This window comes from Salvelinus alpinus, chromosome 3, assembly GCF_045679555.1.
Source record: "Salvelinus alpinus chromosome 3, SLU_Salpinus.1, whole genome shotgun sequence".
NCBI lineage: Eukaryota > Metazoa > Chordata > Actinopteri > Salmoniformes > Salmonidae > Salvelinus > Salvelinus alpinus.
In genome coordinates, this window is record NC_092088.1 from 2,647,258 (window position 1) to 2,664,540 (window position 17,283).

Below are 17,283 nucleotides of genomic sequence, written 5' to 3' on the forward strand. Positions count from 1 at the left end.
CCAGCATCCCTGTGGAGTCAACATGGGCCAGCATCCCTGTGGAGTCAACATGGGCCAGCATCCCTGTGGAGTCAACATGGGCCAGCATCCCTGTGGAGTCAACATGGGCCAGCATCCCTGTGGAGTCAACATGGGCCAGCATCCCTGTGGAGTCAACATGGGCCAGCATCCCTGTGGAGTCAACATGGGCCAGCATCACTGTGGAGTCAACATGGGCCAGCATCCCTGTGGAGTCAACATGGGCCACCATCCCTGTGGAGTCAACATGGGCCACCATCCCTGTGGAGTCAACATGGGCCAGCATCCCTGTGGAGTCAACATGGGCCAGCATCCCTGTGGAGTCAACATGGGCCAGCATCCCTGTGGAGTCAACATGGGCCAGCATCCCTGTGGAGTCAACATGGGCCAGCATCCCTGTGGAGTCAACATGGGCCAGCATCCCTGTGGAGTCAACATGGGCCAGCATCCCTGTGGAGTCAACATGGGCCAGCATCCCTGTGGAGTCAACATGGGCCAGCATCCCTGTGGAGTCAACATGGGCCAGCATCCCTGTGGAGTCAACATGGGCCAGCATCCCTGTGGAGTCAACATGGGCCAGCATCCCTGTGGAACGCTTTCCACACCTGGTAGAGTCCATGACCTGACGAACTGAGGCTGTTCTGAGGGCGTTCCTCAGAACAGGTGTTCCTAATTTACCCTAACGCTATAGCATCTCTGACTTTACCCTTACCCTATAACATCTCCGACTTTACCAAATAACATCGCTGACCTTACCCCTATGACATCACTGACCTTACCCTAACCCTATAACATCACTGACCTTACCCTATAACATCACTGACCTTACCCTATAACATCATTGACCTTACCCTATAACACATATGTCAGAGTCAAGGCCCGCGGGCCACATCCGGCCCGCGAGAAGGTTTTTTACGGCCCCTGGGATGATCTTGATTTATTATTAGAACCGGCCCGCAGACCGCAGCAAGCCGGCAGCCCGCAGATCTTTTACACGCACCAATACTACATTTCCCACAATGCAACGGTGACGCACCGAGCAGTAGGCTGCTTCATTTCAATATTTATTGGCACAGCAGTCGTCAGCATCACAGTAAAATTAACTTTCAGATACCCATCAAAAATGGCAAAACGGAAGGTGGACACTGAGAACCGGGGGTTTCAAACAAGGTGGGAGTCGGAGTATATGTTCACGGAGGTAGCTGGAAAACCTGTGTGTCTTCTGTGTGGAGAAAGTGTGGCGGTACTGAAAGAGTATAATCTGAGACGACATTATGAAACGAAACACGCGGACAAAAACAAGAATATGGACATGGAACAAAGGCTACAAAAGGCAGAGGAATTAAAACGAGGCCTCAAATCTCGACAGGCTCTGTTCAAAAAAGCCAAATCACAAGGCCAGGCTGCTGTCAAGGCCAGTTTTATTTTGGCAGAAGAGATCGCTAAATCAGCCCGGCCATTTACGGAGGGGGATTTCATCAAAAACTGCATGATTAAAGTTTGTGACGAAGTTTGCCCAGAAAAAAGGCAACTCTTTTTAAATGTGAGTCTGAGCAGAAACACCATTGCCGAGAGAGTAGACCAGTTGTCCATCAATCTAAAAGAGCAGCTTGTGAAAAAGGGAAAAGATTTCATTGCATATTCCTTGGCTGTGGATGAGAGCACCGACATTTCTGACATTGCCCAGTTGTCAATTTTCATCCGCGGAGTGGACTCCAGCCTAAGCGTGACAGAGGAGTTTTTGGCTTTACGTCCTATGCATGGCACAACTACGGGGCATGATTTGTATGAAGAGGTGTCAAGATGTGTAAATGAGATGGAGCTGCCTTGGGAAAAACTTGTGGGTTTGACAACCGACGGAGCACCTGCGATGTGTGGACACAGGAGCGGACTGGTGGCGAAGATACGGGAAAAGATGCAAGAGGAAAACGCGACAGGTGAGCTGACAGCTTATCATTGTATCATACACCAGGAAGCGTTGTGCGGTAAAGCCTTGAAAATGGAGCATGTAATGAGCATCATCACGCGCACAGTTAACTTTATCAGAGCCAAAGGTTTGAATCACCGCCAGTTCAAGGCATTTCTGACGGAGTTAGAAACGGAGCATGGTGATTTGCCTTATCACACAGAGGTGCGATGGCTAAGCCAGGGAAAGGTGCTTCAAAGATGTTTCGAGCTTCGTGAGGAGATTTGTCTGTTCTTGGACAGCAAAGGGAAAGACACAACACAACTCCGAGACGAAATGTTTCTGTGTGAAATGGCTTTTCTGTGTGACATTACGAGTCATCTGAATGCAATGAACTTGCAGCTGCAGGGTCGGGATCATGTCATCTCTGATATGTACAGTACAGTGAAGGCATTTAAAACCAAACTGACTCTGTGGGAGACGCAGATGCGGAAAGAAAATTTGAGCCACTTTCCCAGCTGCCAGACCATGAAAGAGAAGCTCTCTACCAGTGCGTTCCCGAGCGCACAGTTGGCTGATAAAATAGGTATGCTTGCCGCTGACTTTCGACGCCGATTTGCTGACTTTGAAGCACAAAAAAGCAGGTTGGAACTGCTCGGTAACCCATTTGCTGTTGACGTGGAAAGCTCACCACCAAACCTCCAAATGGAGTTGATTGACCTCCAATGCAATGATGCACTGAGGGCAAAATATGCGGCAGTGGGTGCTGCGGAGTTCGCCCGTTTCCTCCCCGACACAATGCCCCAGCTGCGCATCCAGGCTGCTCAAACGTTGTCTATGTTTGGCAGCACATACCTGTGTGAACAACTGTTTTCTTTGATGAACCTGAACAAAACATCACACAGAAGTCGACTTACTGCTGAACACCTCCACTCAATTCTGAGGATTTCCTCAGCTCAGAGCCTTACCCCGAACATTGATGAACTTGTGGAAAAGATGGGACACCACCAAGTATCACCCTCAACCTCAAACAAGTGAACATTACTGTGCAATCACATATTTAGAGTTTTTACTCAGTTCAAGTTTAAAAGTTAAAGTTTAATATTTGTTTTCACTGCATGTTACTTCTCCTTAAACAAAGTGTTGTTTTTGATTAATAGATTTTTGCACTTTATTTTATTGTATTTCAATCCAATTATATTTTAAAAATATTTCAGTTGAGTGGATGATAGAAAATTGCTATTATTGTTTTTTTCTTTGAAGTAAATTTAGCCCACTTTTGCTAAAATAGAAAATATAGGCTACTGATGGTGCCTTGAATACCGGTTTCTTTCATTTAATGTTCATGTTATGGGGATTTTTATATAAAGGAAATTTGTCTTTTGTGTCTGTTGAAAATTAAAGATTACTGACAGAGCCATAAGAAAATATTGCTTTATTTATCTGATCATATTGGAATATATTTGTTAGGTTTTCAGTAGGTTCAATTAGGTTCACTAGACTATATGCGTCATTTAAATTTTTTTCAATGAACATTCGAACAGTCCGGCCCTCGGCTTGTAGCTAAATTTTTTATTTGGCCCTCCGTCCATTTGACTTTGACACCCCTGCCCTATAACATCGCTGACCTTACCCTATGACATCACTGACCTTACCCTAACCCTATAACATCGCTGACCTTACCCTAACCCTATAACATTGCTAGCCAGTCTGGCCAACGGTTAGGGTTCAACTCTGGAACTACAACTGTCTTGAGTCCTGGGTTAGTCCCAGCCCTGTCCCGTTTCATCCCACAGGTCCCAGCCCTGTCCCATTTCATCCCACAGGTCCCAGCCCTGTCCCGTTTCATCCCACAGGTCCCAGCCCTGTCCTGTTTCATCTCACAGGTCCCAGCCCTGTCCCGTTTCATCCCACAGGTCCCAGCCCTGTCCCGTTTCATCCCACAGGTCCCAGCCCTGTCCCGTTTCATCCCACAGGTCCCAGCCCTGTCCCGTTTCATCCCACAGGTCCCAGCCCTGTCCCATTTCATCCCACAGGTCCCAGCCCTGTCCCGTTTAATCTCACGGGTCCCAGCCCTGTCCCGTTTCATCCCACAGGTCCCAGCCCTGTCCTGTTTCATCCCACAGGTCCCAGCCCTGTCCCATTTCATCCCACAGGTCCCAGCCCTGTCCCGTTTCATCTCACGGGTCCCAGCCCTGTCCCGTTTCATCTCACGGGTCCCAGCCCTGTCCCGTTTCATCTCACGGGTCCCAGCCCTGTCCCGTTTCATCTCACGGGTCCCAGCCCTGTCCCGTTTCATCTCACGGGTCTCATTCATGTCCCGTTTCATCTCACAGGAACAGCTGAAATACGAGGCGGATGAGAAGAGCAGTAAACTGGCCTGGGAGAAGAAAATTTCCAACACACAGAAAAGGTGAAGCATGATTGGTTCGTTAGACTCCAGAGCCGTGTCTTACTACCAGTCAAATCCTTGCTTTCCCCGTTCTTGTTCCCTCCATTCCTCTCAAAGCTCATTGGAGGAGGAGGTGAGAGGGAGGGACATTGAAATGGATCCTCAGCTCTGATGTACTTTGAGAGGAATTCAGAAACCAAGAACAGCGGCAAGGATTCTAACTGACAATGTTTCAAACCAATGTATTGTCCGTCTCTCTCCTTTCTCCAGTCTGATCCAGCGTCTGGACGGTAAGTCCAAGGACATCTCTAAGATCGCAGCCGACATCACCCAGAATGTGTCACTGAGACAGGGTATGGAGAGGAAGAAAGTGATCCAGCACATCAGAGGACTCTATAAGATAGACCTCAGCGCCTCAAGACACTGGCAGGAACTGGTGCAGCAACTCACACACGACCGGTGAGTACTGGGGCAGCAACTCACACACGACTGGTGAGTACTGGGCGAGGAGAGTTACACTGAACAACTCACACAGGACCGGTGAGTACTGGGGGAGGGGAGTTACACTGAACAACTCACACAGGACCGGTGAGTACTGGGGGAGGAGAGTTACACTGAACAACTCACACAGGACCGGTGAGTACTGGGGGAGGGGAGTTACACTGAACAACTCACACAGGACCGGTGAGTACTGGGGGAGGAGAGTTACACTGAACAACTCACACAGGACCGGTGAGTACTGGGGGAGGGGAGTTACACTGAACAACTCACACAGGACCAGTGAGTACTGGGGAGGAGAGTTATACTGAACAACTCACCCACGACCGGTGAGTACTGGGGGAGGGGAGTTACACTGAACAACTCACACAGGACCGGTGAGTACTGGGGGAGGGGAGTTACACTGAACAACTCACACAGGACCGGTGAGTACTGGGGAGGAGAGTTATACTGAACAACTCACCCACGACCGGTGAGTACTGGGGAGGAGAGTTACACTGAACAACTCACACAGGACCGGTGAGTACTGGGGGAGGAGAGTTACACTGAACAACTCACCCACGACCGGTGAGTACTGGGGGAGGGGAGTTACACTGAACAACTCACACAGGACCGGTGAGTACTGGGGAGGAGAGTTACACTGAACAACTCACCCACGACCGGTGAGTACTGGGGAGGAGAGTTATACTGAACAACTCACACAGGACCGGTGAGTACTGGGGAGGAGAGTTACACTGAACAACTCACCCACGACCGGTGAGTACTGGGGGAGGGGAGTTACACTGAACAACTCACACAGGACCGGTGAGTACTGGGGAGGAGAGTTACACTGAACAACTCACCCACGACCGGTGAGTACTGGGGGAGGAGAGTTACACTGAACAACTCACCCACGACCGGTGAGTACTGGGGAGGAGAGTTACACTGAACAACTCACACAGGACCGGTGAGTACTGGGGAGGAGAGTTATACTGAACAACTCACACAGGACCGGTGAGTACTGGGGAGGAGAGTTATACTGAACAACTCACCCACGACCGGTGAGTACTGGGGAGGAGAGTTACACTGAACAACTCACACAGGACCGGTGAGTACTGGGGGAGGAGAGTTACACTGAACAACTCACCCACGACCGGTGAGTACTGGGGGAGGGGAGTTACACTGAACAACTCACACAGGACCGGTGAGTACTGGGGAGGAGAGTTATACTGAACAACTCACCCACGACCGGTGAGTACTGGGGGAGGAGAGTTACACTGAACAACTCACCCACGACCGGTGAGTACTGGGGAGGAGAGTTATACTGAACAACTCACCCACGACCGGTGAGTACTGGGGGAGGAGAGTTACACTGAACAACTCACACAGGACCGGTGAGTACTGGGGAGGAGAGTTATACTGAACAACTCACCCACGACCGGTGAGTACTGGGGAGGAGAGTTACACTGAACAACTCACCCACGACCGGTGAGTACTGGGGAGGAGAGTTACACTGAACAACTCACCCACGACCGGTGAGTACTGGGGAGGAGAGTTACACTGAACAACTCACACAGGACCGGTGAGTACTGGGGAGGAGAGTTACACTGAACAACTCACACAGGACCGGTGAGTACTGGGGAGGAGAGTTACACTGAACAACTCACACAGGACCGGTGAGTACTGGGGGAGGAGAGTTACACTGAACAACTCACACAGGACCGGTGAGTACTGGGGGAGGAGAGTTATACTGAACAACTCACACAGGACCGGTGAGTACTGGGGGAGGAGAGTTACACTGAACAACTCACACAGGACCGGTGAGTACTGGGGGAGGAGAGTTATACTCCAGTTTATAATAGAATGACTTGTTTACTGTTCTAATAATGTTGGTAACCAGTTTATAATGTTGGGAACCAGTTTATAATGTTGGGAACCAGTTTATAATGTTGGGAACCAGTTTATAATGTTGGGAACCAGTTTATAATGTTGGTAACCAGTTTATAATGTTGGTAACCAGTTTATAATGTTGGTAACCAGTTAATAATGTTGGTAACCAGTTTATAATGTTGGTAACCAGTTTATAATGTTGGTAACCAGTTTATAATGTTGGTAACCAGTTTATAATGTTGGTAACCAGTTTATAATGTTGGTAACCAGTTTATAATGTTGGTAACCAGTTTATAATAGAATGACTTGTTTACTGTTCTAATAATGTTGGTAACCAGTTTATAATGTTGGTAACCAGTTTATAATGTTGGTAACCAGTTTATAATGTTGGTAACCAGTTTATAATGTTGGTAACCAGTTTATAATGTTGGTAACCAGTTTATAATGTTGGTAACCAGTTTATAATGTTGGGAATCAGTTTATAATGTTGGGAACCAGTTTATAATGTTGGTAACCAGTTTATATAATAGAATGACTTGTTTACTGTTCTAATAATGTTGGTAACCAGTTTATAATGTTGGTAACCAGTTTATAATGTTGGGAACCAGTTTATAATGTTGGGAACCAGTTTATAATGTTGGGAACCAGTTTATAATGTTGGTAACCAGTTTATAATGTTGGTAACCAGTTTATAATGTTGGTAACCAGTTAATAATGTTGGTAACCAGTTAATAATGTTGGTAACCAGTTTATAATGTTGGTAACCAGTTTATAATGTTGGTAACCAGTTTATAATGTTGGTAACCAGTTTAATGTTGGTAACCAGTTTATAATGTTGGTAACCAGTTTATAATGTTGGTAACCAGTTTATAATAGAATGACTTGTTTACTGTTCTAATAATGTTGGTAACCAGTTTATAATGTTGGTAACCAGTTTATAATGTTGGTAACCAGTTTATAATGTTGGTAACCAGTTTATAATGTTGGTAACCAGTTTATAATGTTGGGAACCAGTTTATAATGTTGGTAACCAGTTTATAATGTTGGTAACCAGTTTATAATGTTGGTAACCAGTTTATAATGTTGGTAACCAGTTTATAATAGAATGACTTGTTTACTGTTCTAATAATGTTGGTAACCAGTTTATAATGTTGGTAATCAGTTTATAATGTTGGTAACCAGTTTATAATGTTGGTAACCAGTTTATAATGTTGGTAACCAGTTTATAATGTTGGTAACCAGTTTATAATATAATGACTTGTTCACTGTTCTAATAATGTTGGTAACCAGTTTATAATGTTGGTAACCAGTTTATAATGTTGGTAACCAGTTTATAATGTTGGTAACCAGTTTATAATGTTGGTAACCAGTTTATAATGTTGGTAACCCGTTTATAATAGAATGACTTGTTTACTGTTCTAATAATGTTGGTAACCAGTTTATAATGTTGGTAACCAGTTTATAATGTTGGTAACCAGTTTAGAATGTTGGTAACCAGTTTAGAATGTTGGGAACCAGTTTATAATGTTGGGAACCAGTTTATAATGTTGGGAACCAGTTTATAATGTTGGGAACCAGTTTATAATGTTGGTAACCAGTTTATAATGTTGGTAACCAGTTTATAATGTTGGTAACCAGTTTATAATGTTGGTAACCAGTTTATAATGTTGGTAACCAGTTTATAATGTTGGTAACCAGTTTATAATGTTGGTAACCAGTTTATAATAGAATGACTTGTTTACTGTTCTAATAATGTTGGTAACCAGTTTATAATGTTGGTAACCAGTTTATAATGTTGGTAACCAGTTTATAATGTTGGTAACCAGTTTATAATGTTGGTAACCAGTTTATAATGTTGGGAACCAGTTTATAATGTTGGGAACCAGTTTATAATGTTGGGAACCAGTTTATAATGTTGGGAACCAGTTTATAATGTTGGTAACCAGTTTATAATAGAATGACTTGTTTACTGTTCTAATAATGTTGGTAATCAGTTTATAATGTTGGTAATCAGTTTATAATGTTGGTAACCAGTTTATAATGTTGGTAACCAGTTTATAATGTTGGTAACCAGTTTATAATGTTGGTAACCAGTTTATAATGATGGTAACCAGTTTATAATGATGGTAACCAGTTTATAATGTTGGTAACCAGTTTATAATGTTGGTAACCAGTTTATAATGTTGGTAACCAGTTTATAATGTTGGTAACCAGTTAATAATGTTGGTAACCAGTTTATAATGTTGGAACCAGTTTATAATATAATGACTTGTTTACTGTTCTAATAATGTTGGTAACCAGTTTATAATGTTAGTAACCAGTTTATAATGTTGGTAACCAGTTTATAATGTTGGTAACCAGTTTATAATGTTGGTAACCAGTTAATAATGTTGGTAACCAGTTTATAATGTTGGTAACCAGTTTATAATGTTGGTAACCAGTTTATAATGTTGGTAACCAGTTTATAATGTTGGTAACCAGTTTATAATATAATGACTTGTTTACTGTTCTAATAATGTTGGTAACCAGTTTATAATGTTGGTAACCAGTTTATAATGTTGGGAACCAGTTTATAATGTTGGGAACCAGTTTATAATGTTGGTAACCAGTTTATAATGTTGGTAACCAGTTTATAATGTTGGTAACCAGTTTATAATGTTGGTAACCAGTTAATAATGTTGGTAACCAGTTAATAATGTTGGTAACCAGTTTATAATGTTGGTAACCAGTTTATAATGTTGGTAACCAGTTTATAATGTTGGTAACCAGTTTAATGTTGGTAACCAGTTTATAATGTTGGTAACCAGTTTATAATGTTGGTAACCAGTTTATAATGTTGGTAACCAGTTTATAATAGAATGACTTGTTTACTGTTCTAATAATGTTGGTAACCAGTTTATAATGTTGGTAACCAGTTTATAATGTTGGTAACCAGTTTATAATGTTGGTAACCAGTTTATAATGTTGGTAACCAGTTTATAATGTTGGTAACCAGTTTATAATGTTGGGAACCAGTTTATAATGTTGGTAACCAGTTTATAATGTTGGTAACCAGTTTATAATGTTGGTAACCAGTTTATAATGTTGGTAACCAGTTTATAATATAATGACTTGTTTACTGTTCTAATAATGTTGGTAACCAGTTTATAATGTTGGTAATCAGTTTATAATGTTGGTAACCAGTTTATAATGTTGGTAACCAGTTTATAATGTTGGTAACCAGTTTATAATGTTGGTAACCAGTTTATAATGTTGGTAACCAGTTTATAATGTTGGTAACCAGTTTATAATGTTGGTAACCAGTTTATAATATAATGACTTGTTCACTGTTCTAATAATGTTGGTAACCAGTTTATAATGTCGGTAACCAGTTTATAATGTTGGTAACCAGTTTATAATGTTGGTAACCAGTTTATAATGTTGGTAACCAGTTTATAATAGAATGACTTGTTTACTGTTCTAATAATGTTGGTAACCAGTTTATAATGTTGGTAACCAGTTTATAATGTTGGTAACCAGTTTAGAATGTTGGGAACCAGTTTAGAATGTTGGGAACCAGTTTATAATGTTGGGAACCAGTTTATAATGTTGGGAACCAGTTTATAATGTTGGGAACCAGTTTATAATGTTGGTAACCAGTTTATAATGTTGGTAACCAGTTTATAATGTTGGTAACCAGTTAATAATGTTGGTAACCAGTTTATAATGTTGGTAACCAGTTTATAATGTTGGTAACCAGTTTATAATGTTGGTAACCAGTTTATAATGTTGGTAACCAGTTTATAATAGAATGACTTGTTTACTGTTCTAATAATGTTGGTAACCAGTTTATAATGTTGGTAACCAGTTTATAATGTTGGGAACCAGTTTATAATGTTGGGAACCAGTTTATAATGTTGGGAACCAGTTTATAATGTTGGTAACCAGTTTATAATGTTGGTAACCAGTTTATAATGTTGGTAACCAGTTTATAATAGAATGACTTGTTTACTGTTCTAATAATGTTGGTAATCAGTTTATAATGTTGGTAATCAGTTTATAATGTTGGTAACCAGTTTATAATGTTGGTAACCAGTTTATAATGTTGGTAACCAGTTTATAATGTTGGTAACCAGTTTATAATGATGGTAACCAGTTTATAATGATGGTAACCAGTTTATAATGATGGTAACCAGTTTATAATGTTGGTAACCAGTTTATAATGTTGGTAACCAGTTTATAATGTTGGTAACCAGTTAATAATGTTGGTAACCAGTTTATAATGTTGGTAACCAGTTTATAATATAATGACTTGTTTACTGTTCTAATAATGTTGGTAACCAGTTTATAATGTTAGTAACCAGTTTATAATGTTGGTAACCAGTTTATAATGTTGGTAACCAGTTTATAATGTTGGTAACCAGTTAATAATGTTGGTAACCAGTTTATAATGTTGGTAACCAGTTTATAATGTTGGTAACCAGTTTATAATGTTGGTAACCAGTTTATAATGTTGGTAACCAGTTTATAATATATTGACTTGTTTACTGTTCTAATAATGTTGGTAACCAGTTTATAATGTTGGTAACCAGTTTATAATGTTGGTAACCAGTTTATATTGTTGGTAACCAGTTTATAATGTTGGTAACCAGTTTATAATGTTGGTAACCAGTTTATAATGTTGGTAACCAGTTTATAATGTTGGTAACCAGTTAATAATGTTGGTAACCAGTTTATAATGTTGGTAACCAGTTAATAATGTTGGTAACCAGTTTATAATGTTGGTAACCAGTTTATAATGTTGGTAACCAGTTTATAATGTTGGTAACCAGTTTATAATGTTGGTAACCAGTTTATAATGTTGGTAACCAGTTTAATGTTGGTAACCAGTTTATAATGTTGGTAACCAGTTTATAATGTTGGTAACCAGTTTATAATGTTGGTAACCAGTTTATAATAGAATGACTTGTTTACTGTTCTAATAATGTTGGTAACCAGTTTATAATGTTGGTAACCAGTTTATAATGTTGGTAACCAGTTTATAATGTTGGTAACCAGTTTATAATGTTGGTAACCAGTTTATAATGTTGGGAACCAGTTTATAATGTTGGTAACCAGTTTATAATGTTGGTAACCAGTTTATAATGTTGGTAACCAGTTTATAATGTTGGTAACCAGTTTATAATATAATGACTTGTTTACTGTTCTAATAATGTTGGTAACCAGTTTATAATGTTGGTAATCAGTTTATAATGTTGGTAACCAGTTTATAATGTTGGTAACCAGTTTATAATGTTGGTAACCAGTTTATAATGTTGGTAACCAGTTTATAATGTTGGTAACCAGTTTATAATGTTGGTAACCAGTTTATAATGTTGGTAACCAGTTTATAATATAATGACTTGTTCACTGTTCTAATAATGTTGGTAACCAGTTTATAATGTTGGTAACCAGTTTATAATGTTGGTAACCAGTTTATAATGTTGGTAACCAGTTTATAATGTTGGTAACCAGTTTATAATAGAATGACTTGTTTACTGTTCTAATAATGTTGGTAACCAGTTTATAATGTTGGTAACCAGTTTATAATGTTGGTAACCAGTTTAGAATGTTGGGAACCAGTTTAGAATGTTGGGAACCAGTTTATAATGTTGGGAACCAGTTTATAATGTTGGGAACCAGTTTATAATGTTGGGAACCAGTTTATAATGTTGGTAACCAGTTTATAATGTTGGTAACCAGTTTATAATGTTGGTAACCAGTTAATAATGTTGGTAACCAGTTTATAATGTTGGTAACCAGTTTATAATGTTGGTAACCAGTTTATAATGTTGGTAACCAGTTTATAATGTTGGTAACCAGTTTATAATAGAATGACTTGTTTACTCTTCTAATAATGTTGGTAACCAGTTTATAATGTTGGTAACCAGTTTATAATGTTGGGAACCAGTTTATAATGTTGGGAACCAGTTTATAATGTTGGTAACCAGTTTATAATGTTGGTAACCAGTTTATAATGTTGGTAACCAGTTTATAATAGAATGACTTGTTTACTGTTCTAATAATGTTGGTAATCAGTTTATAATGTTGGTAATCAGTTTATAATGTTGGTAACCAGTTTATAATGTTGGTAACCAGTTTATAATGTTGGTAACCAGTTTATAATGTTGGTAACCAGTTTATAATGATGGTAACCAGTTTATAATGATGGTAACCAGTTTATAATGATGGTAACCAGTTTATAATGATGGTAACCAGTTTATAATGTTGGTAACCAGTTTATAATGTTGGTAACCAGTTAATAATGTTGGTAACCAGTTTATAATGTTGGTAACCAGTTTATAATAGAATGACTTGTTTACTGTTCTAATAATGTTGGTAACCAGTTTATAATGTTAGTAACCAGTTTATAATGTTGGTAACCAGTTTATAATGTTGGTAACCAGTTTATAATGTTGGTAACCAGTTAATAATGTTGGTAACCAGTTTATAATGTTGGTAACCAGTTTATAATGTTGGTAACCAGTTTATAATGTTGGTAACCAGTTTATAATGTTGGTAACCAGTTTATAATATATTGACTTGTTTACTGTTCTAATAATGTTGGTAACCAGTTTATAATGTTGGTAACCAGTTTATAATGTTGGTAACCAGTTTATATTGTTGGTAACCAGTTTATAATGTTGGTAACCAGTTTATAATGTTGGTAACCAGTTTATAATGTTGGTAACCAGTTTATAATGTTGGTAACCAGTTAATAATGTTGGTAACCAGTTTATAATGTTGGTAACCAGTTAATAATGTTGGTAACCAGTTTATAATGTTGGTAACCAGTTTATAATGTTGGTAACCAGTTTATAATGTTGGTAACCAGTTTATAATGTTGGTAACCAGTTTATAATGTTGGTAACCAGTTAATAATGTTGGTAACCAGTTTATAATGTTGGTAACCGGTTTATAATGTTGGTAACCAATTTATAATGTTGGTAACCAGTTTATAATGTTGGTAACCAGTTTATAATGTTGGTAACCAGTTTATAATGTTGGTCACCAGTTTATAATGTTGGTAACCAGTTTATAATGTTGGTAACCAGTTTATAATAGAATGACTTGTTTACTGTTCTAATAATGTTGGTAACCAGTTTATAATGTTGGTAACCAGTTTATAATGTTGGTAACCAGTTTATAATGTTGGTAACCAGTTTATAATAGAATGACTAGTTTACTGTTCTAATAATGTTGGTAACCAGTTTATAATGTTGGTAACCAGTTTATAATGTTGGTAACCAGTTTATAATAGAATGACTTGTTTACTGTTCTAATAATGTTGGTAACCAGTTTATAATGTTGGTAACCAGTTTATAATGTTGGTAACCAGTTTATAATGTTGGTAACCAGTTTATAATGTTGGTAACCAGTTTATAATATAATGACTTGTTTACTGTTCTAATAATGTTGGTAACCAGTTTATAATGTTGGTAACCAGTTTATAATGTTGGTAACCAGTTTATAATGTTGCTAACCTGTTTATAATGTTGGTAACCAGTTTATAATGTTGGTAACCAGTTTATAATAGAATGACTAGTTTACTGTTCTAATAATGTTGGTAACCAGTTTATAATGTTGGTCACCAGTTTATAATGTTGGTAACCAGTTTATAATGTTGGTAACCAGTTTATAATGTTGGTAACCAGTTTATAATGTTGGTAACCAGTTTATAATAGAATGACTTGTTTACTGTTCTAATAATGTTGGTAACCAGTTTATAATGTTGGTAATCAGTTTATAATGTTGGTAACCAGTTTATAATGTTGGTAACCAGTTTATAATGTTGGTAACCAGTTTATAATAGAATGACTAGTTTACTGTTCTAATAATGTTGGTAACCAGTTTATAATGTTGGTAACCAGTTTATAATGTTGGTAACCAGTTTATAATGTTGGTAACCAGTTTATAATGTTGGTAACCAGTTTATAATGTTGGTAACCAGTTTATAATATAATGACTTGTTTACTGTTCTAATAATGTTGGTAACCAGTTTATAATGTTGGTAACCAGTTTATAATATAATGACTTGTTTACTGTTCTAATAATGTTGGTAACCAGTTTATAATGTTGGTAACCAGTTTATAATGTTGGTAACCAGTTTATAATGTTGGTAACCAGTTTATAATGTTGGTAACCAGTTTATAATGTTGGTAACCAGTTTATAATGTTGGTAACCAGTTTATAATGTTGGTAACCAGTTTATAATGTTATTAACCAGTTTATAATGTTGGTAACCAGTTTATAATAGAATGACTTGTTTACTGTTCTAATAATGTTGGTAACCAGTTTATAATGTTGGTAACCAGTTTATAATGTTGGGAACCAGTTTATAATGTTGGTAACCAGTTTATAATATAATGACTTGTTTACTGTTCTAATAATGTTGGTAACCAGTTTATAATGTTGGTAACCAGTTTATAATGTTGGGAACCAGTTTATAATGTTGGTAACCAGTTTATAATGTTGGTAACCAGTTTATAATGTTGGTAACCAGTTTATAATGTTATTAACCAGTTTATAATGTTGGTAACCAGTTTATAATAGAATGACTTGTTTACTGTTCTAATAATGTTGGTAACCAGTTTATAATGTTGGTAACCAGTTTATAATGTTGGTAACCAGTTTATAATATAATGACTTGTTTACTTTTCTAATAATGTTGGTAACCAGTTTATAATGTTGGTAACCAGTTTATAATGTTGGGAACCAGTTTATAATGTTGGTAACCAGTTTATAATGTTGGTAACCAGTTTATAATGTTGGTAACCAGTTTATAATAGAGTGACTGGTTGCTAATACTATTTGATGTGTTTTTCAGTGCTGTGTGGTATGACCAGATGTCGTACCCTACTTCCTGGCAGCTGGACCCTACAGAGGGACCCAACAGGGAGAGGAGACGGCTGCAGAGGTGTTACCTCACCATCCCCAACAAGTACCTGCTCAAAGACAGACGCAAGCCAGACGGTACGTTGACCCTAACCCATAACCCATAACCCCTAACCCATAACCCCTAACCCTCACCATCCCCAACAAGTACCTGTCCAAAGACCGACGCAAGCCAGACATACATTTTAAATCTAGTAATAATAATGATTAGTCAGTCTGATCTTAATAATAATGATTAGTCAGTCTGATCTTAATAATAATGATTAGTCAGTCTGATCTTAATAATAATGATTGGTCAGTCTGATTTTAATAATAATGATTAGTCAGTCTGATCTTAATAATAATGATTAGTCAGTCTGATCTTAATAATAATGATTAGTCAGTCTGATCTTAATAATAATGATTGGTCAGTCTGATCTTAATAATAATGATTAGTCAGTCTGATCTTAATAATAATGATTGGTCAGCAAAATCTAGTAATAATAATGATTGGTCAGCAAAATCTAGTAATAATAATGATTGGTCAGTCTGATCTTCATAATAATGATTAGTCAGTCTGATCTTCATAATAATGATTAGTCAGTCTGATCTTCATAATAATGATTAGTCAGTCTGATCTTCATAATAATGATTAGTCAGTCTGATCTTAATAATAATGATTGGTCAGTCTGATCTTAATAATAATGATTAGTCAGTCTGATCTTCATAATAATGATTGGTCAGCAAAATCTAGTAATAATAATGATTGGTCAGTCTGATCTTAATAATAATGATTAGTCAGTCTGATCTTCATAATAATGATTAGTCAGTCTGATTTTCATAATAATGATTAGTCAGTCTGATCTTCATAATAATGATTAGTCAGTCTGATCTTCATAATAATGATTAGTCAGTCTGATCTTAATAATAATGATTAGTCAGTCTGATCTTAATAATAATGATTATTCAGTCTGATCTTAATAATAATGATTGGTCAGCAAAATCTAGTAATAATAATGATTGGTCAGTCTGATCTTAATAATAATGATTAGTCAATCTGATCTTCATAATAATGATTAGTCAGTCTGATCTTCATAATAATGATTAGTCAGTCTGATCTTAATAATAATGATTAGTAAGTCTGATCTTAATAATAATGATTAGTCAGTCTGATCTTAATAATAATGATTGGTCAGCAAAATCTAGTAATAATAATGATTGGTCAGTCTGATCTTAATAATAATGATTAGTCAGTCTGATCTTCATAATAATGATTAGTCAGTCTGATTTTCATAATAATGATTAGTCAGTCTGATCTTCATAATAATGATTAGTCAGTCTGATCTTCATAATAATGATTAGTCAGTCTGATCTTAATAATAATGATTAGTCAGTCTGATCTTAATAATAATGATTAGTCAGCCTGATCTTAATAATAATGATTGGTCAGCAAAATCTAGTAATAATAATGATTGGTCAGTCTGATCTTAATAATAATGATTAGTCAATCTGATCTTCATAATAATGATTAGTCAGTCTGATCTTCATAATAATGATTAGTCAGTCTGATCTTAATAATAATGATTAGTAAGTCTGATCTTAATAATAATGATTAGTCAGTCTGATCTTAATAATAATGATTGGTCAGTCTGATCTTAGTAATAATGATTGGTTCGTCTGATCTTAATAATAATGATTAGTCAGTCTG

General features: G+C 37.6%; 1 protein-coding gene across 4 annotated transcripts in view; it reads left to right on the forward strand.

Moving 5' to 3' along the window:
- Positions 1–17,283, forward strand: part of lyst (lysosomal trafficking regulator) — a 323,436-nt gene that overhangs the window by 265,919 nt on the left and 40,234 nt on the right. For all 4 annotated transcript variants that reach the window (XM_071391269.1, XM_071391271.1, XM_071391270.1 and 1 more), the window contains 3 exons: positions 4,261–4,337; positions 4,587–4,775; positions 15,529–15,674. In XM_071391269.1, the coding sequence (XP_071247370.1) occupies positions 4,261–4,337; positions 4,587–4,775; positions 15,529–15,674 (412 nt within the window). The remainder of the gene's footprint in view (positions 1–4,260; positions 4,338–4,586; positions 4,776–15,528; positions 15,675–17,283) is intronic.